The sequence below is a fragment of the Sardina pilchardus genome, chromosome 7, assembly GCF_963854185.1.
Source record: "Sardina pilchardus chromosome 7, fSarPil1.1, whole genome shotgun sequence".
NCBI lineage: Eukaryota > Metazoa > Chordata > Actinopteri > Clupeiformes > Clupeidae > Sardina > Sardina pilchardus.
This window is the reverse complement of record NC_085000.1, coordinates 398,372-417,007: the sequence shown is the minus strand read 5'-3', so window position 1 is coordinate 417,007 and position 18,636 is coordinate 398,372. Positions and strand designations below refer to the sequence as shown.

At 43.5% G+C, this 18,636-nt stretch overlaps 1 protein-coding gene across 1 annotated transcript; it reads right to left on the bottom strand.

Annotated features, from left to right (window-relative positions):
• Positions 1-163: 163 nt before the first annotated feature.
• On the bottom strand, positions 164-12,961 carry xpc (xeroderma pigmentosum, complementation group C). The gene is made up of 15 exons (XM_062540259.1): positions 12,696-12,961; positions 11,076-11,384; positions 9,324-9,432; positions 7,603-7,687; positions 6,024-6,181; positions 5,594-5,714; positions 4,901-4,990; positions 4,184-4,588; positions 3,731-4,135; positions 3,308-3,468; positions 2,881-2,962; positions 2,356-2,487; positions 2,005-2,174; positions 1,447-1,540; positions 164-855 (listed from the first exon to the last, which is right to left on the bottom strand). Exons 1-15 carry the CDS (start codon positions 12,814-12,816, stop codon positions 517-519), a joined length of 2,781 nt encoding a protein of 926 aa, XP_062396243.1. The 5' UTR covers positions 12,817-12,961; the 3' UTR covers positions 164-516.
• Positions 12,962-18,636: the final 5,675 nt, after the last annotated feature.

Genomic DNA, 18,636 nt, shown 5'->3' with positions numbered 1-18,636 from the left:
GTTGCATAACCACTGTTCCCTCATTCATTCAAATCATTATCTATCTTTTCTCTATTTTGTTAAATGCGGTTGAGTCACCATGATCACGGTCAGAAGTCATCCTGTAAGCTCTTGTTAGTGTAACAAACAACCCATACATGCCACTCATGATGCACAATTTGGAAAGCCTGTCAGTTATTTATTCCATATCAGACAAACATTTTAATGCAAAAGTACAGTTACGTTAACAATCAGTATTCTACAAAAATATATTTTCTGCTACAGAAAAAAACCGACAACTTGAATCTCAGACCGTTCAGACACTTATCTAAAGTCAACATAGAGAAGTTTCATTGTGTTTGTTCGGCTATCAATGGTAGACGTGCTCAGGTGTCAGAAGTAGACTATGCTGTAAGCTCAGAAGGAGCACCTGGATGTCTAGTTAACATGTTTGTAGTGTGAAGTCATTACGCATGAGGAATCAGGTACCCTAAATCCAGTGCTCGAGGACACACAGAACAGACATAAGTAGGTATTTCAAACTTGCTCGAAAGGGAAGAGGTGTTTCTGTTGGCCGCGCTTCTCTCGCTTGCTGCTGCTGGCTTGCTTAGTTGTCTCTTTTGTTTCCTCCTGCCTGTTCTGGGGCCAGGAGCTGGCCAGTGAGGGGGGGTCGACAGACGGTCCACCTCCCTCCCGCTCATCCTTCTCCTCCTTCACCTCCTCCTCTCCTGAGGACAGGCCATCCGCCCCTCCCTGCTCAACCCCTGCCTGCTGCTGGGTGAGGCCCTGTTGCCCGTAGCGACGCTTGAGCCTCTCTCTGATCAGAAGACCTTTAACCAGCAGAGTCCAGTTTGCTACCACACGCTTCTCTCGTTTCTGTTGGAGACGCACAGAGGCACACAAAGGCAAGTTATAGACACACAGACACACAGACACACACACACACACACACTTTAGAAGCATGCCAAAATGAGACTTCCTAGTAAGACGACTCACAAGATAATGCTGGAAAACGCAACCACTGACCTACAGAACTACACAATAAAGTACTTAAGTGTGCAACTGATTTGTTAACTTAGACAGATATATATGGAGTTGGTTTTAATTAACATTTTGCAGGAACACATTATAAATCACAGAAAAAACACAAACAATAAACACAATGCTTCCCTATCTCATTATAAAATGCACACAAGTTTGGCAAATGTAACTTTTTTTCCCTGAGCAATATAAAATACGTAGAACTCTGCCAAACAGAATTACTGCACAAAGCCTGAATTAATATTTTAGGAACATGCCAGCAATGTAATTTGCACTGTAATTTCAAGTAATCTCATTTCCATGAAAACTCCTCTCCTGGGGAATATGCTTCCTTCACTGATTGCATGCATTAACACGCACGCACGCACGCACGCACGCACGCACGCACGCACGCACGCACGCACGCACGCACACACACACACACACCTCTATCTCCTTCTTCTGCTGAATCTCTTGTTCATTTTCCCATGCAGCTCTCAGGATCTCCTGATGTTCCTCACAAACAATATATCCATCAGTTCTGAAAAATAAGATACAAATTTCCATTAGTTTCCAGCTGATTTGACAGCATTTGAACTATCAGTATTACCATTACAGATCATGCAATAGTCTCCGTTTTAAATCTACATGACTAAGTGCAAGCAAAGGGTCTCACGTGTGAAGTAAACCCATCATGTAGTGCATGGGAGCGTACCTATGTTCTATGTTTCATCATGGATGGAATCACATTTGAACTTTGCCAGTCATTTAGATATTAGGGCCCATGGTCTCTCTCACCAATTTCTTTATTTCACTCATACTTACACTTACATGCATTTATTTATTCAATAATGAATGTCGATTAAAAAACAAACAGTGCCTTGTTCAAGGGCACAACAGTGGAAGTTGGGAATTGAACCCACAGTTTTTCAGGCTACTGCATGCTAGCCCAGCTTCTTACCCACTACGGCTACGCTACCACCGCTCACCAACACTGCTACTTACACTGCATGTGAATAGCCACCGTGGAAGTCGAATCCGGTCACTGCTAAAGCACAGTCTATTTCCAGCTTCCTGGCCACGCGGTGCAGATTTGGCAAGCGCAGGTGAGCACAGCCAATGGGCAACATGCAAGGCTTGAACAAGTACACGTTCCCAAAGTCATTGCGAGGGACCTGTGACGACACAGACACATAGACATACACACACACACACACACACACACACATTATGCACAAGCCTTCAGCAACACAGAAAGTATCTTAATCCTACAACCAGTCAGACACAAAACTGACGCTTTTCTGTGCCTGACCAGTGTTTTTTCACTCAAACATGAGCCCTTGAGAAACGGCCCACCTTCCCGTCCACAGCCACGGGAGGCTGGTACTCCTCCGTCTGCCACTCTCCGAACAGCGGGAGGTCCTTCTCCTCCTTTTGCTCGGACATCGAGCGAGCCTTCCGCGAGCGGTTGGAGAAGCCCTTCACCATCTGGCGCCAGGACAGCAGAGCGGAGAGGAGTCCGAGATGAACGAGGAGGTGAGAGAGGGTCAGGGAGGAGGAGAGTTCAAGTGCTATTCTCAAAACTACAAAACCTACAGCTAGTAGGAGCGCATCCTTTATTAGTAGATATGACTCTTTACCTGCCAGTCTTTGTCATAAATAGACATTCTCTTTATAAGAATCAGAATAGAACCAATCAAAGTGCACTATTATATATCATTTCGAGTAGGCTATAGTAAGAATGATTGGGCACAACAATTCTATGTAATCTGGTGCGTACGTGACTCAAGAGCAGAATGTGCATGGGTTGAAAATCATGTCATTTTTTTTAATATGGCCCTAAGAGAGGAAGGGTGTGATGGGTAAATGAATGGCACATACCTTGTAGGGCTCTTCTCCAAGACGGACAGTGCGTGCCTCTTTAAGCCATGTGTCTCTGGAATGCAGTGTATGAACACAGTCCCTAAAATACACAGACACACAGACACACAGACACACAGACACACAGACACACAGACACACACACACACACACACACACACACACACACACACACACACACACACACACACACACACACACACACACACACACACAGGGTATCCATTGCATAGTCAGTATAATGACACGATGATCATCCAAACGTTGATAAAATACCAGGCTAATTCTGATAACTCACAATAGACAATGTAGTCTTTGAGCATAAAAACATATCAAGCAACCCTAGAAGAACAATCCCCAAATCATACTTAAGTTTGCGCATTCTTTGGGGTGACCTCCTACATCTGCAAAAGCTGCCTCCACTTACCTGGAGTAGACAGGCTCCCCCCTGCAGTAGCCCAAGATGGCTGCTGTGGAGGGGTACAGGGCCTCGTACTTCAGCAGGTGCCTCTTCAGGGCGTACAGCGGGTGGTTCTTGAACTCCGAGATGGCCGTAGGCAAGGGCTTGCTCAGCAGCTTGGCCTCCAGCTGAGGACACAAAGTGTGTGTGTGTGTGTGAGTGGGCTTGTATGCTTTTATATCACTATGATAATGTTCTGTGTATATGTGCATGACATAGTAATGGGGGTGTGAGAATATTAAATGCGTTTGTGTGTTTGTGTGAGTGAATGCGCATGTGTGCGGCTTGTATATTTCTATGTCACTATGATAATGTTCTGTGTGTATGTGCATGACAGTAATGGGAGTGTGAGAATATTAAGTGTGTGTGTGTGTGTCAGATGAGTCTAACCTCGTTGTCCTCCTTCTTCTCCCTCTCCGAGTCGGGCGCTTCGTAGAACAGCAGTGTCTCGTCCCACCAGTCCTGGTCCACGCGGCGTCTCCGAGACGATGTGAGCCAGGTGGGGTCGTACCTGCTGCTCAGGTCCTTGACGTAGCCGTCTCCATCCACGGCCACTACGTAGCTTATGGGCTGCGTTGCCTGGCCGGAGCATCGCTGCACCTGTCCAACGCCCTGCTCCACGTCCACACACACCCACCTGCCCACCTCCTCCAGGTACACCTCCAGCCACTCGTCGTTCCCCTTGCCCTGCCTCCTCTTGCCCCTCGTCTTGCCCATCTCCTCCTCCTCCTCCCCCTCATCTTCCTCCTCCTCCTCCTCCTCCTCCTCCTCCTCCTTCATCTTCTTCTTCTTCTTCTTCGCCCCGCTGGATGTCCTTGGTGCTCGACCTTTGCCCTTAGCTGCCCCTTTGGCCTTTCCCCCTCGCCCCTTTCTTGGTCCTCCCTCCTTCTCTTCTTCCTCCTCCTCTTCCTCGCTCTCTCCTCCACTGCTCAGCTGGAACTCCTCTTCGCTGCCAGCCTCCTGCTCCTCCATCTCCTCGTCGCTGCTCTCGTCCTTGTAGCTGACCTTTGAGGCCACACTGCGTCTCTTGGTGTTTTTCGGACGCTGTCCCGTCCCCTCCTTCTCTCCCGCTCTGTCTCGCTTCTTCAGCCGCTTCCCTCCCCTCTCCGCCTTGTCATCCCCTCGGCCCGCGGCCGGACGCTTGGACCCTGGGGATACTTTGGCCTCAGGGGAGCTCATATCCGAGAGGCTCTTTTTAGACGTGCCGGGGCTTTTATCAGCTGCAGACTTGGAAGTTTTAGTTTTGTCCTGCGGAATGACATTAAATTAAGTCAAGAATCATATGGAATCATCAAAAATCTTAACACAAAACATGAACATGAAACCGTACAAATATTACACCAAAATATATGTACAAACTACACAAACATGCTCTCAATGTTTGTGAATAAACATGCATCTTCACTCTAACACAGTAAGACATATTTAAATTGGGACAAAACAATATATCAATATTGTAAAACAAATATTGTGATGATATTATGCTGTGAGAGGACATCCATAATTCCACTCAGACAGGGAGCGCTCAGCACAGCCTGTGGTTGCTAAGGAGACAGGTACCTTGGCAGGGGGTGGTTTGATTGACAGGGGCTGTAGAGAGAGCACCAGCCTGCAGAACAACTGCAGTGCCCTTAGCACCAACAGGAACAGCTACAGAGACAAGAGGATAGAATGGGTCAGAGGTCAAATCTACACACCTGCTTAGTCAGTATGCCCACTAAAGACACCTGGGAAATGCAGTCCTTCAGCATCAGAGAAAGACAATGAGGAAACCTCAGATCTTAGCAGCGGTGTGGTGTGATATGCAGGACTACGCAGTATACCCACTCAAAAAGCATCAATATCTCAGTGTACCCACTTAAAATAGGCAAGGATCCTATTAACATTTGGGGTTGATCACAGTATACCCACTACAGCTGACTACTTCGTCACATTAGATCCACTACATATCCACTACAGCTGACTAGACTACACCACTGGATCTTAAGTCCGCTGGGAGAGAGAAAGCTGGGGGTGCAACTGGTCAAGCAAAACACAACCAACATCATGGGTTAGAGGGCACACTAAAAATGGTGGAAATGTGTATCTGCAGTCTTTTAGTTGCTTTAGGTGTGTACGTGTGTAAAAATAGTGTAAATAGAATATCCAGTTGAATAAAACTTATAAGAATATGCATATCTATTATGTTTGTTTGAAAAATGTTTGCTGGCCACAAAAACACTGTTCACGTTCACTTATTCTACTCAGTCTTACGTGAGTCATCTCCTCATGGTTTCTGGCGGTCAGACTCCCCAGCCTCCTCTCCAGGACCGTCCTCAGCTCCTGGCCTTTCTCCTGAGGAAGCTCAGGGTTCACTGTGAAGGTGGTCCCAAACCTAAGCGGGAGAAGGTGGCAATGTGAAGTATGTATGGCTCTGCACAGACTGTGACAACAGATAGCCTTGGCAAACAGCCAATAAATCAATCAAGCAATCAACCAACCTACCAGCCAATCATTAGGTGCTATACGTCAAAGGTGGTGTAAATACGTACATGCATGTTTGCGCAGAGTAGACATATGTGGTGGCTAAAAAGATATACTCATTGGTTTGATCCAACAGAGGACACCCCGAAGTTCATACTATGAGAGGCACGCAGATAGTGACAGACAATTCCGCAGGAGTAGAGCACACAACCTCACTTACCACTTCGACAGGTCATTGAGAAATAGTGTGTCGACCCGATTCGGGGTAACTGCTGTGAAGTGGGAGGGCAATAGTGACAAAGTAATGGCTATGAGATCCGGTTCTTTGCACACACTGTTCCGGAATATTCCATTGGCCAGCAGACACAGCAGGTGAACCTGGAATACGTGATGCAATACAGGTGTTAAAGTTGTGATAACACAAGAGAACAAAAATAAAGTAGGCCAAACATAGAATAGAGGTGTAGACTAACCAGAGTTTAGCTAACTAAAGTACAGAGTAAAAAGTATTTGTATAGCACTGATTCTTGAGAATTTGCCTAAAACATGTCTCACTAAGAAAAGTGCTGATTCTGTTGGAAATAAATACCATTTCCATGAACAAAAAGAATCAAGCTTATAATCAGGGGGTCCTTTGCACAAATGTGAGGTTCTTTTAAAGGTTTATTTTATTTTTGTATTAATTTAATGATTATATGCTGGCCCATACCCTACAAAATCAGTTGTCCTCGAATAGGAGATTATCATTTTGACTTGATTAAAAACACTAAAAGCAATCATTGAATTTAATGATATCTTTACCACATGAAAGAGTACATTGTATTATGTATTAGAAACTCCAAACAGTACGTTTTGAGCAATATTTACTATTATTTTGTGGCTGCTCAAAATGTGTCCCACATTTTCGTCACCACCGTCAGATATTTATAAAAGGCAATAAAATCAGGCAACTACAAGGTCAACTACATTCTTGAGGACCTCATTTTCAAACCTTCAGCCGTACTGCATTCTTTAAGATCACTCAAGCTCCCATTAGTTTGCTATTTTCTCTTAAAGTTGTTCATATTTTTGGACACTGCTACTGTCACAACCATAACATGTCAACACCGTCTCTTTTGTATACAAAATATTAGATTAGATTATAAAATAAATGTATACTTTTTAAGAAGAGGTTTGAAGTAGCCAGCAATAGGATGCAAACAGGGTGGATAATGTGAACAATTCATGCATATCATGTGAAAGAGTAGATTTTTGTCACCACCGTCAGATGTCACCCTCCGTCAGGTTTTCTGCTTAACGGTGGTGAAAAAAGCCTCCAAATGGTCCTCAACGGAGGCTTTTTGCAAGACTTGAGTGGAGATTCATTTTTTATTTGTTTTAAATAAATATGCTTACAATATGTTTCTTCAGTGGTGTAGTTATTAAAGTAATAGTCTGTTTTAATTCAAAAATATGGTTGTTGGATTAAAAAAGCATACTTTTTCTATTTAGGCCTAAAAAAACGTTGTATAAGTACTGGAAAAATGCCTATTTTATGGAAAAAATACAAAAAGGGGAGGTTGCACCGGTACATTGCTGAACAGCTAAGACCTTGGTCTATAATGACATACCTTCAGATTTTGTAATTTAACTAACTTTTTTTTTTCAAAATTAAAACCTGTTTTAGGCAAATTCTCAAGAATCAGTGACAGATAAATGAATAACAGAGACGCATAGTTGACTCAGTCAACTCATCCATAATTTCACACAAAACTCCTCATTACATTAGGCAGTTATTCATTTAGGGCAGAAGAATCTACCTTGTGTGTGTCTTCTATTAGGTCCTTGTTAAAGCGGTTCATCATGCGACGCAGGTAGTTCTCAAACTCGGTCTTCCTCTTCTCCCTGACGACATAGGAAATGAGAAGGCTGCTAAAGAAACTTTGAAGAGACTGCACTGCAGAAGAGTTATCTGCACTACAAGATAGTGGAAGAAAATTCAGCACCGTGTTCTTTTTTCTGATACGAGAAGCAGTCAGGCATGGATGACTTTTTATCCTGAGGTTTGGTTACTGATAAACATGTGTCTAGTGCTATCTGCGACACAAGAAAGTGTGAAACTTTTAGGAGCTGTAATATTCCTTTCAAAAACTTGAATAATATATATACATATATCCTGACTTTCCATCCCAATTTAAACAGGATATCTGCACATTAAAATATGAAGTTAATAACTTTTAAAGGAGTCATAGAACGCATTTTTTGACCATTACAAATTGATCTTTGAGCCTAAATAATGTCATATGTAAATTTGTGGGGCTGAAAACGCCCCAGGAGCACTGCTAGATCGCCTAATACAAGGTCATTTTCCCGCCCACTCAGCAAGTTCATGAATATTCAAATGAGATGCGCGCTGATTGGTCTATTGGCCGATATGTCCTGAAAGTTGATTGGCTCAATCCACCGGTCTGAAGCTAGAGCAAAGTGAAACTACGTTTACTGCTGGTAAATAAAGCCAAAGTCTTTGATAAAGCTATCAACAATGGATTTAAATAAGGAATACAGCCGTACATGTATAAACCGAGTCAGAAGAAAGTTCTGACGAAGATGAAGTGCAGCAGATTCCCCAACAGAATGAATGTGTTAGATTGGTAAGTTTTATCAGTACATTTCTTAGTATAGTAACTCTCCAAAGTTAGCTGTAATAACGCTAGCATTACAACGTCTCTGCCATAGACCACATATCTAGATACTAGCATCGTAAGAGCAGTTTAACAAGAATTATTAATCGAAGGTATGCAAATGAGAGGGGCCGAGGGGTGTATCTAAAGGGGGATGGGCGCCTATTACGTGTTATCTGAGCTCTGTTCAGATTGGAGCATTTCAACACGGCTGTTTCTATTTCCCAATTTGCATACGAAAGCAGGCGGGGGACGCGGTAAAATCTTTGGTGTTGTCCTTTGGACACTGCTCGCAGCCTAAATTCAACAGTAACAAGGTGAATGTGGTTTTGAATTCTAGGACTCCTTTAAGACCTTTTTAAAACCTCGGAAAAGGAAAAAAATGTTCTATGTACTACGAGTGGTATTACTTATTCTATGTGAAACCCATAGCACTTCTTCCATCAGTGTAGACTAATTGCTGGAGAGATAGTGCTAAAAGCAGCCAGATGTCTTATAGTGGGGACTAAAGGCTTCACCAGACCATGTTCACTAGCAATTGCTGAAATAGTCATTGTTGTGGGATAGGCTAGCAAAAAATATCTGTCATTCTGCTCCAGATCAAATGTAATGACAGCCCTCCTACAATTCAATACATTTTAAAACATTTGTAGGCCTTCAATATGAGACTTTTTTTCAACAGGGACCCTGTTTAAAATGTCTCAGTTAAGACTAGTCCCAAAAAACTGAAAGATATGGCAGAGATGGCCGCTGCTTTGTGATAAGAGGATGTAAGTGTAGTGTGTGTGAGTGTGTGTGTGTGTGTGTGTGTGTGTGTGTGTGTGTGTGTGTGTGTTTTATAAGCATGTTGTGCTTCTCACTTCTGTTGTCTCTTGCGGGCGACGTCTGGGGTTTCAATCTCGATCTCCACGGGCTGAGATGGAACCGCCGGCTCCACCGGAGCTGCAGGACCAAACGGCTCTGAGAGCTCTGGGGAGAGGAGGAGGAGGAGGAGGAGGAGGAAGAGGAGGAGCAGGAGCAGGAGGAGGGTGAGGAGTAAGAAGAAGAGGAAAAAGAGGAGAAGGAGGAGGAGGAAGAAGGGGCGGGGGGAAGAGGGAGAAGAGATGGCTGTCAACATACGATGTCCAACCAGACATAAACACCACAACAACAGGCAGACACATAATTGTTAGCATAACTACGGGAGGGTCAACAGCATGATATAAACCAGATGATGCCCAGTGAGCTTATCCTTCCTCCATCTTCATCTCACACACCCTCAAGCCACTGGCAGTCCTGGCTCGCCTGCTGCCTCTGGCAAGCGTATCATTTTACAACATCTCTATTAAACCTGAATGACAGTGGGGATGTCTCGTTAATTACGCATCATGCTCTGTAGGGATGTCTCTTAAATTACGCATCATGCTCTGATGTTGGCAAAAACCTGGCGCTGAACATAACCATTTACATCTTTAGGCTCCAGAAATGTTTTCTTCATTGAACTATTTCTGATATAATAACATTATATAAATAACAGACTCAGCTCGATAAAGACACTGCAGGACTGTCACCAACACCTGCCGAAGGTGTGGGAGCAACAGAAGCATGCACCTCTGACCACCTTAGCCTACTGTAGATGACAACAGTACAACAGTACATGACATACTGTATAAACACACACACACACACACACACACACACACACACACACACACACACACACACACACACACACACACACACACACACACACACACACACACACACACACACACACACACACACACACAGTGTGGAGCACATGTATTTGATACCATGCTAAAACAGGAATATAAAATCATCATTTGACAATTGATCTTAATGCCTTAATTCAAAAAATGAGTAAAAATAAAACCGCCAAGGACACCAATTTTCTTTGTGATTGAAGAATGTATCGTAATTCGTAAATAAATAAATGTTTTCCTTAAATGGTAAGGGAAGGAAGTATTTGACCCCCTACCCTATAGGAGTTTAACACATAGGGTTGACATAGGGGCAGGCAGGTTTTTATTTTTAAAGGCCAGCTATTTCATGGATCCAGGATATGATGCATCCTGATAAAGTTCCCTTGGCCTTTGGAATTAAAATAGCCCCACTGCTGCACTTCATCTCGGCTCTCGTCAATCATTACTGCTATCAAAGCTAGTGCACTCTTAAAATGATCTTGTCCTGTCTAGCTAAACTAAAAGTCTAATATCAACTAGGGGCACACCCACAGTACACCAAAAACGGGGACGGTCCCTCGAAAACAGGGGTATCTAGTCAGTCTAAAACACACACACACACACACACACACACACACACACACACACACACACACACACACACACACACACACACACACACACACACACACACACACACACACACACACTGTGTATTCTGTGTAGCTGACACAAGAGAACAATGACTTGCTAGACAATCTGAATTCAAGTCACATTCTCCAGCAGAAGAGGACACCTCTAGGAGACACAATGGCTACCCTTCAGGAGTGCAATCAGCACCCACCACAGGGGTGAGAGAACACCACTGACGGGTGCTAATCCACACACTCCGACTCTGCACTGACCACATAGCACAGCGCAGACACTAACCTTCCACCTCCTCCCAATCGCCATCTTCATCACTGTCATCCTCACACTCCTCATCGTCTTTGTCTTCCTCTCCTTTTTTGGTCTGAGTTTTCTTCACCCCTGGTGCAACAGCAGCAGCAGGTACAATGAAGTCATCGTCATCATCTTCATCGCTGTCATCCGCATCGACATTCATGATTTCAGGCTCTCTTTTCATTGGCTGGTCCTGGAAGTATTTGCTGGTGTGCTTCTTGGCAGGGGAACTGGCTGCTTTCTTCGAAGTTTGGGATTTGGTTTTGGATTTCTTGGGGACCACCTTAACCCCATTTTCTGAAAGGAGAAGACCATGCATACAGTAGTTACGAATAGGACCCTCACTGTGTAGTTTCAGGATGTTTTACCATTCTGCTGTTGCCAGCGTCGACTGCCATCCACTCCACAGCACTATCATACAGGAGAAGAGCTTGATCAGCTGGAGACTACACTCACTGCCATGCACAACTGACAGACTGAGGAAGTCATCTGTACCCAGATCTGCATCTCCACCCTCTTATACACGTCCATGACATTTTACTGGCAACATTAGCCCACATTCAAAACCCCTCCCTCTATCCCCTTGACTGGAATGTGGTCTAGCTTCACACTTGACCAATGGCTGATACCTTCATCCTATCAAATTTATCCTTGCACTGCTTCTATAACTATTATATTACTATGTTTAATTTTCTCTTATTTTGTCCATATATTTCTAACTCCATATTTAACCAATGGCTGATGCCTGTACTCTTATCTCACGTGTACTTGTACTGCTGCTATAATTATTATATTACTTTACTCTTATTTTGTCCATATATTTATACTATGACTGTTATATTACAATGCTTACATGTTGTATTGTCCACTGTTGGACTTATTTGCACTACCACCTTGACACACACTTCATACTGGATCACAGTACCAATCCTCAGTACATTTGTGTGCATCTTTATCTTTAGTATATTTTACTGTTCCTTTAAACATGTTGATTTGTTGCTTTGCTTTTTTTTTTATCATCCTGCTTACATTGAAGTTTATGTTGTGTGTGTGGTGTCTTAAGCTGCCGGGACCTTGAATTTCCCCTAGGAATAAAGTATCTCTCTATCTATGATCTAGTTGGTACTCTTTAAGCCAAAACATTAATATAACTGAACTGATGCCTCAGGAGGCTCATAAATTCGTTTATTGTAATATTTTTTTTCCTTTTGTGAATGCAAATGTCAGCACATATGCAAGAGCAGTCATGCAGGGGTGCAAGCCAGCTGCAGCAATGGCACCTGCAACTCTCTGACCTAAATTGCCCTGGTGATGCAGTGTAAAAGGGGGATTAAAAATAAAAACATATATTACGAGTGAATTATTTTCATTGATTTTCTCCCAACATACCTGACTAACGATGGTGATGTGATGTGATGTGAACTTAACAGAATGTTGATATGGTCGGCGTAGGTTAACTTTACCTTATCTTTATGCAAGCATAGTTGTAAATGTTGGTCGATTGATCTAGGCTATTACCATACCGTTAACGTTAACATGAAGACGAAATGTGGGCAATATCTGTGTACCAGGGAAACGTTAGCAGTTATCAACGAACAGTTACGTTACCTGCTGTCTTCTGAGATATCTTTCCCCTCCCGACTTTGCCCTTTGCTGCTGCGACTTGCTTCAGTTTCTTTGTCGTGTCACTTTTCACAGCAACATCTGCTGGTCCCTTATGTTTGGCCATGCTGACTATCCGATATCACAGTATCAGTGGCTGGTCATCGCATACACATAATACGCTGGTACCACAGTAGCAGGAGAAAACCACATGCACAAGTTGTGTAATTTCATGTCCGCTGGTTATTCAACACACAGCTATCTTAAGGAACCTTTGTTGTGTCTTCCGTACTACTCGGTATGCTACAATGGCCCACATAATATACGTCACATCCGTGGAGGGGCACGTTCAAAACATTCCCTACGATGGAGATTACGCATATTTAAATGCATTTAGATTAGATAAGATAAGATACAAATGCGTTTTTAGTTGTTCTATAACTGTAGTCTAGATTGCCAACTAATATGGGAACAGTATTCCATAATTCATTTTATTTTGATTATTTGGCAGTAGCCTATAAAAGCTGCTAGGCGTCTAGGCTATTTAAGACTGAGGTAGCCTAATGATCCATCTGAACATCTGCAACATCTCTGTGTGATGAAATATAGGCCTAGGCCACCCCATTAAGCATAGGCCCACATAATTAACTTTGTTTTGTTAGGCCTATTTCAGTTAACAAGTAGGCTAATTAACTACAATTTTCAACCAATTTCAAACAGGCTATCTGCCCAAATGTAGCCTAGATCTGTCCAGTGCGTAGGCCTACCTTCTTACTTCTCGCTATATGGTCCCTTATGGAAAGATGCCAATATCTGATTAAGGTTGGCTATTTGGTCTATGTTGTTTCCATATCTGATTTTAATTAATGTGCTATTCAATTTCTAGATTTGTTTTCTGTTAGGCTACTCACAGCTTTATTCATAGGCTATGAAATTGTGTTTTGAAAATGTAATATTGTCATTTCACAACAACCTATATTTTTACATGCTGGACAAAAGACAGCTCATTAGCAAGTTTAGTTTTATTATTATTTTAATGATGTTCGTGAAACTAATTTCTATTAGGCTAGGTACATCCACAGATTCTTTGCAATTGTGTTATAGAACACAACTACTGTGCAAATTGTACATCTTTGCATTATAAATGAATAGGCAGAAAGTATGAATATTAAATCGCCAATATCTGAGAAACGAGTTGATATTCTTCACAGGTCTAACACAGTTGGCCAAGTTCACTACCGCACCATTAGTTGTGTCTCCTCCATTACTCCTCATCCAGGTGTACAGTAATGTCCTTGCAATCCATCAACTTCAACTTTCAACTTTATTTGTCCCCCAATGGGGCAATTCATCTGCAGAAGTGAGAAGCATAACACAACATACAACACAAACCACTCACATAAACAAGGGACAGATCACAGATGTCAAAGGCAACATAATTCCAAAAGTGTGTAGCTTATTTTGATATTTTCTTGTTACTGTAAAATTAATGGACTGCATGTAGATTTGTTCTCAATTTGGCAGATTGACATTTAATCAGGGCCAGATCAATTTTGTTGCAGAAACTAAAGGGAGTGTGATCACTTTATGACTTTACATTAATAATCAGAATGTACCTCTTTCTCAATCCTCATTGTAATGGTCATTTGGTTTCCGATGTAACTGTTTCAACAAAACTAGAATCGTATGGGAAAGAAGCTTCAAAGATAGACCTCATTTATGTGCAGTATGCCATGGAAAGAGATCCAAATGCATCCATAATGTAGTTATCAGATCTACCTGCCAATTGATTCAAAATGCAGCAGCTTCCACAACTCCTATGCCTCCTAGTATTTTTTCTCAATGTTTTTCAACTAGAAACATTTTTCTCCAATCAATATATTGATGATCGGAGCAGGAGGCCCCACAGGAGTGGCAGAGAGACATGTTGCAAGAACATGACTGAACCTCTAGAGGGCACTGTTGTACAAGTTGACATGTCTCATTGCCAAAGAAAGAACTCTCAGACTTGATTTACAGGTATCTTCATTTTATGAACAGACCACTTAGATGACAGATTCAGAATAATCTTTGTATTTGAATCTGTGTAGCTGTTTCAGTGTTCCTCTGTTAGGACAGATCTTTCAGGGAAATAATGAAAAAAAAAACAGGTTACCATCAGTCTGTCAGTTATTACCAGGTGGGCCACTCATGACAATGTCTCAGAAATTCATCATTTAGTTCCTTCAAACAGTTCATTTCCCCACTTCAACTGTGGCTTACAGTCTTCGAGACGTTGGATCATACGTCTAGAAATCCCCCACTCAAGTGTCCCATCAATGATGAGCAAGGATTTTTGTGATCCTTTCATGGAAAAGTATAAATTACATAAATTCTATATTAAATCTTACATTCAAAAAAGTAATAATAATGACATTTAAAATATGTTGGATTAGATCTTCATTTCACATTTTGCAGAGCAGAACGCTTAATTATGCTTGCCTAATGGTTCCTGAATGGTACTGTTTGAGCATGTGTGTACATCTGATCTGAGCTAGATGCACACTATTGTACACCTATCATTGACTGCATTTACCAAATGTCTGAGTTGTAGGATGTTGGATTGAAATGCAAAATAAAGCACGTCATCGCCATTACAAAATATAAAAGCATTATTAAAAGAATTTAGATATTTCCTCTGTGTGAATACATTATCTACCTAATCATGCACTCACAAACACACATATGCACGCACATACTGAATGCAGACTGCTCACTAGGTATCAGGACTTATTTGAACATGTGATGAGATGTGAATTCTGTCTCTCGCATCAGTCTGGGTCGTTCTGAGGAGTGTTCTCTTCCCACCGCCAATGCTGCATGTGTGTGTAACTTCAGAGAGCTGTCTGTAAACAGAATGGCACAACTGCTTCAGACAGCCTCCCTGCAGCAATAGAGGGGTGTTTCCAAGGCGATGCCCACGCCAAGACAGGTGCCAGGCCAGGTGTTTGGCAAGGGGTCGACATGCCCCCTGCTCACTCCTTGGTTGCCATGGAGATGTGGGCTCCTCGCCCTGCATGGCTTCCATCCCTATATGAATCCTTAGCACAGTCAGATAGGAATAAAAAGCCATACAGAGCAAGGAGAAGAGGGCAGCAGGAGTGCGGGTGCACACACACACACACACACACACACACACACACACACACACACACACACACACACACACACACACACACACACACACACACAAACACACACACACACACATAATTGGAGGAGTAAAAAGCCATAAGGTGCAGGAGGAACAGGACAGAGGGGTGTGCGCGCACATACACACTACACACTCACATACAGAGAGAGAGAGAAACACCGTCAATCAAGAAGGAATAAAAAGCCATACAGAATAAAAGGGCACAAACACAACCTCTCTCATTCACACGCATATACACACATACCTAGTCCATGCTCTCTCTATCTCTCTCTCTCACACACACACACACACACACACCACAGCACATCTCATGTTCATTTGTATGCATGTGGGCTCCAGTGGCGTGTCCAGCTGCGGAAGGTAGCTTGAGAGGCAGCAGTGCGTGGCTGCTGTGAAGCTGCACCCTCGCCATCTAGCCAGGCAGCACCGGATGGAATCCTACCATCTTACCTGGTCAGTCAGAGGTGCGAGCGTGGTCGTCCATTCAGCTGTTCAATATATACACACAAGACTCCACCTCACCTTGAAAACAATTTGGAGGGGATATAAATATTCAGATGTCACCATAGGCTAAATATTCCGTAGCCAACTTTATTTGTATTTGAATACCCTGGTCTGATTACATATATATAATATATACATATTGTGCGTAGAACACATGGTCTAAGATGGCATCCACTCCTCACAACCGTTGAGGTCTCAAGCTGTTTGCTGATGCATTCTTAAAATATAATGGACCACTGGGATGCACGCGCATGAATGGGGCACCTGTTGTCCTTCACTCCCCGCGTGCCAGACGAGCGAGCTCAAGGATGGAGTCGACCGCTCTCCCGGTTACAGGACCCTGCCTACCTCACGAGATCAAGCGCAAGATAACGGCCACTCTGAGGGTCGGTATCGGTGCCCCCCTCAGTCTGTCTCAACATCACGTCAAAAAGGCGCAACAGGCGTTAACAATACAGAAAGCAAGGACGCATACATTCCGTTATAGCCTACGTAACAGAAAAAATATTGGTTTACCTTAATTAATTCATGCACACACTGATTTAGTAGGTTACCTAGACAAAACTGTGTGCCTCATAATGACCAACGCAGTTTGATATGACAGAGCATACGGTAGTATAGACTAGAGTGAATTGACAAAAATAACTCAAGAAATATTTAGCCTATAACTCTCTATTGGAATATAGCCTAGGCAACACATCAACATTTATTGCAACAGTTAACTGCATAAGTTAACTCTGTTCCTGGACCTGCTTGATGATTCTTCCCCGACCTAAAATTACCTTACAAGTGTGAGAGGAGGGCAAAGGGGGAAAGCCTATGAAAGCGCAGAAAGGACTGTATCACTATTTCAAGGTAGCCATGCTTGAGCGCCAAATAGTAGGCTGTTCTAGTAGCGCAGGTGAAAGGAATTTTCTTCATCAGCGTTGAAATCTCTCGTAACCACAATCCGAGTGGCGGCGATGAACGAACAAGGCTGAACAAAAAAAGTTAACGTAAAAGGTTAGAAAGACGAAACATCTCATACCAGGACAGCCGACCACGCCGTCCAAAAAGCGTTGTTCCCCGTTGTCCTTCCCTAGCTCACCCGACCGCCGCTGGATCTCGATAGGGATGAGACCGATGTGGAACGCTGGGGCGCACAGCCAGCAGGTGGATGTCGCCTCGCCCAATCAGCGCGCCCGCTAGGCAGTCTCCGTCGGCCGGTGAGTCCGGAACGAGTTTGACCGACGCTCTGCGACGGTGCGTATGTCCATTCACGCTCACAGCAGAGCGAGGGGCCACGTCGAGGGAGGGAGCGATGACACAGTAGAAGGGGTGGTGGTGGAGTGGTAGAACAAAAGCCCCCTCAGTGCCGACCAGCCAATAGGAGGCGGCCTGAGAGAATGAAAAGGACATCATACCTGAGCACGAGACCTCCTCCGTGCGCTCGCCGCTTTATCAGCGGCGGGTTCAGCAGCCTCGCAGAGCAGAGCGTGTTAATAAAGGACCGTAGCAGCTGAATAGGGTCTTTTTAAAAAGCCTCTTTCAAATACCGCCAGAAAGCACTTTCATTCTGAGTATGATGAAGTAGACAGAGGCAGAGCGGTTTAATATGTGCACAGTGGAGAGAGAGAGAGAGAGAGAGAGAGAGAGAGAGAGCAAGCTAAGAACTACGCACAAAGACGAAAGCTTGCCATTAGTCAGATGCCAGCTCCTACCGGTTGTCCTAACAACAGTACAGTGCACTAGAAGTAGGGAACAAAGGGATCTCGATATGTCCACAAAGGGGGAGAAAACGCTCGGGTTCGGGAGATGTTTAAAACATTTAATTGCCCCCCTCCTTCCCCCTCCTCTCCTCTTCCCTTCCCGGGTTGCATTCCAGTGCGTTTCCTCGTGCCTTTCCCTCTCTGTGCCTTTCTGTAACACCCCTTCTCCAGCAACAATCACGTCATGGTGAAGCTGGTGGAGGGTGTAGGGGTGGGGGGCGTTTGGCGGGCTCTAAGCTATCCCTTCTACCAGTTTCTGCTGTGGCCATTTCAGGCAAATGTCAAATGATGTCACCCTGATGCCTGATCTTTTGTTGTGTTGTTTTCCTCTAGGCCTACTCTTGGCACTTCATAAACATACCCCCCCTCCAAAGCACTGAGTTGTTTTGAGAGATGCAGCCAAAACTGTTTGGTTTTTTTTTCTCAGCAACATTTGAAAAATCAATGGTGGGCATAACTACGACTGATCCATCAAAACTTTTCAAAGGAAGAAATTATATTT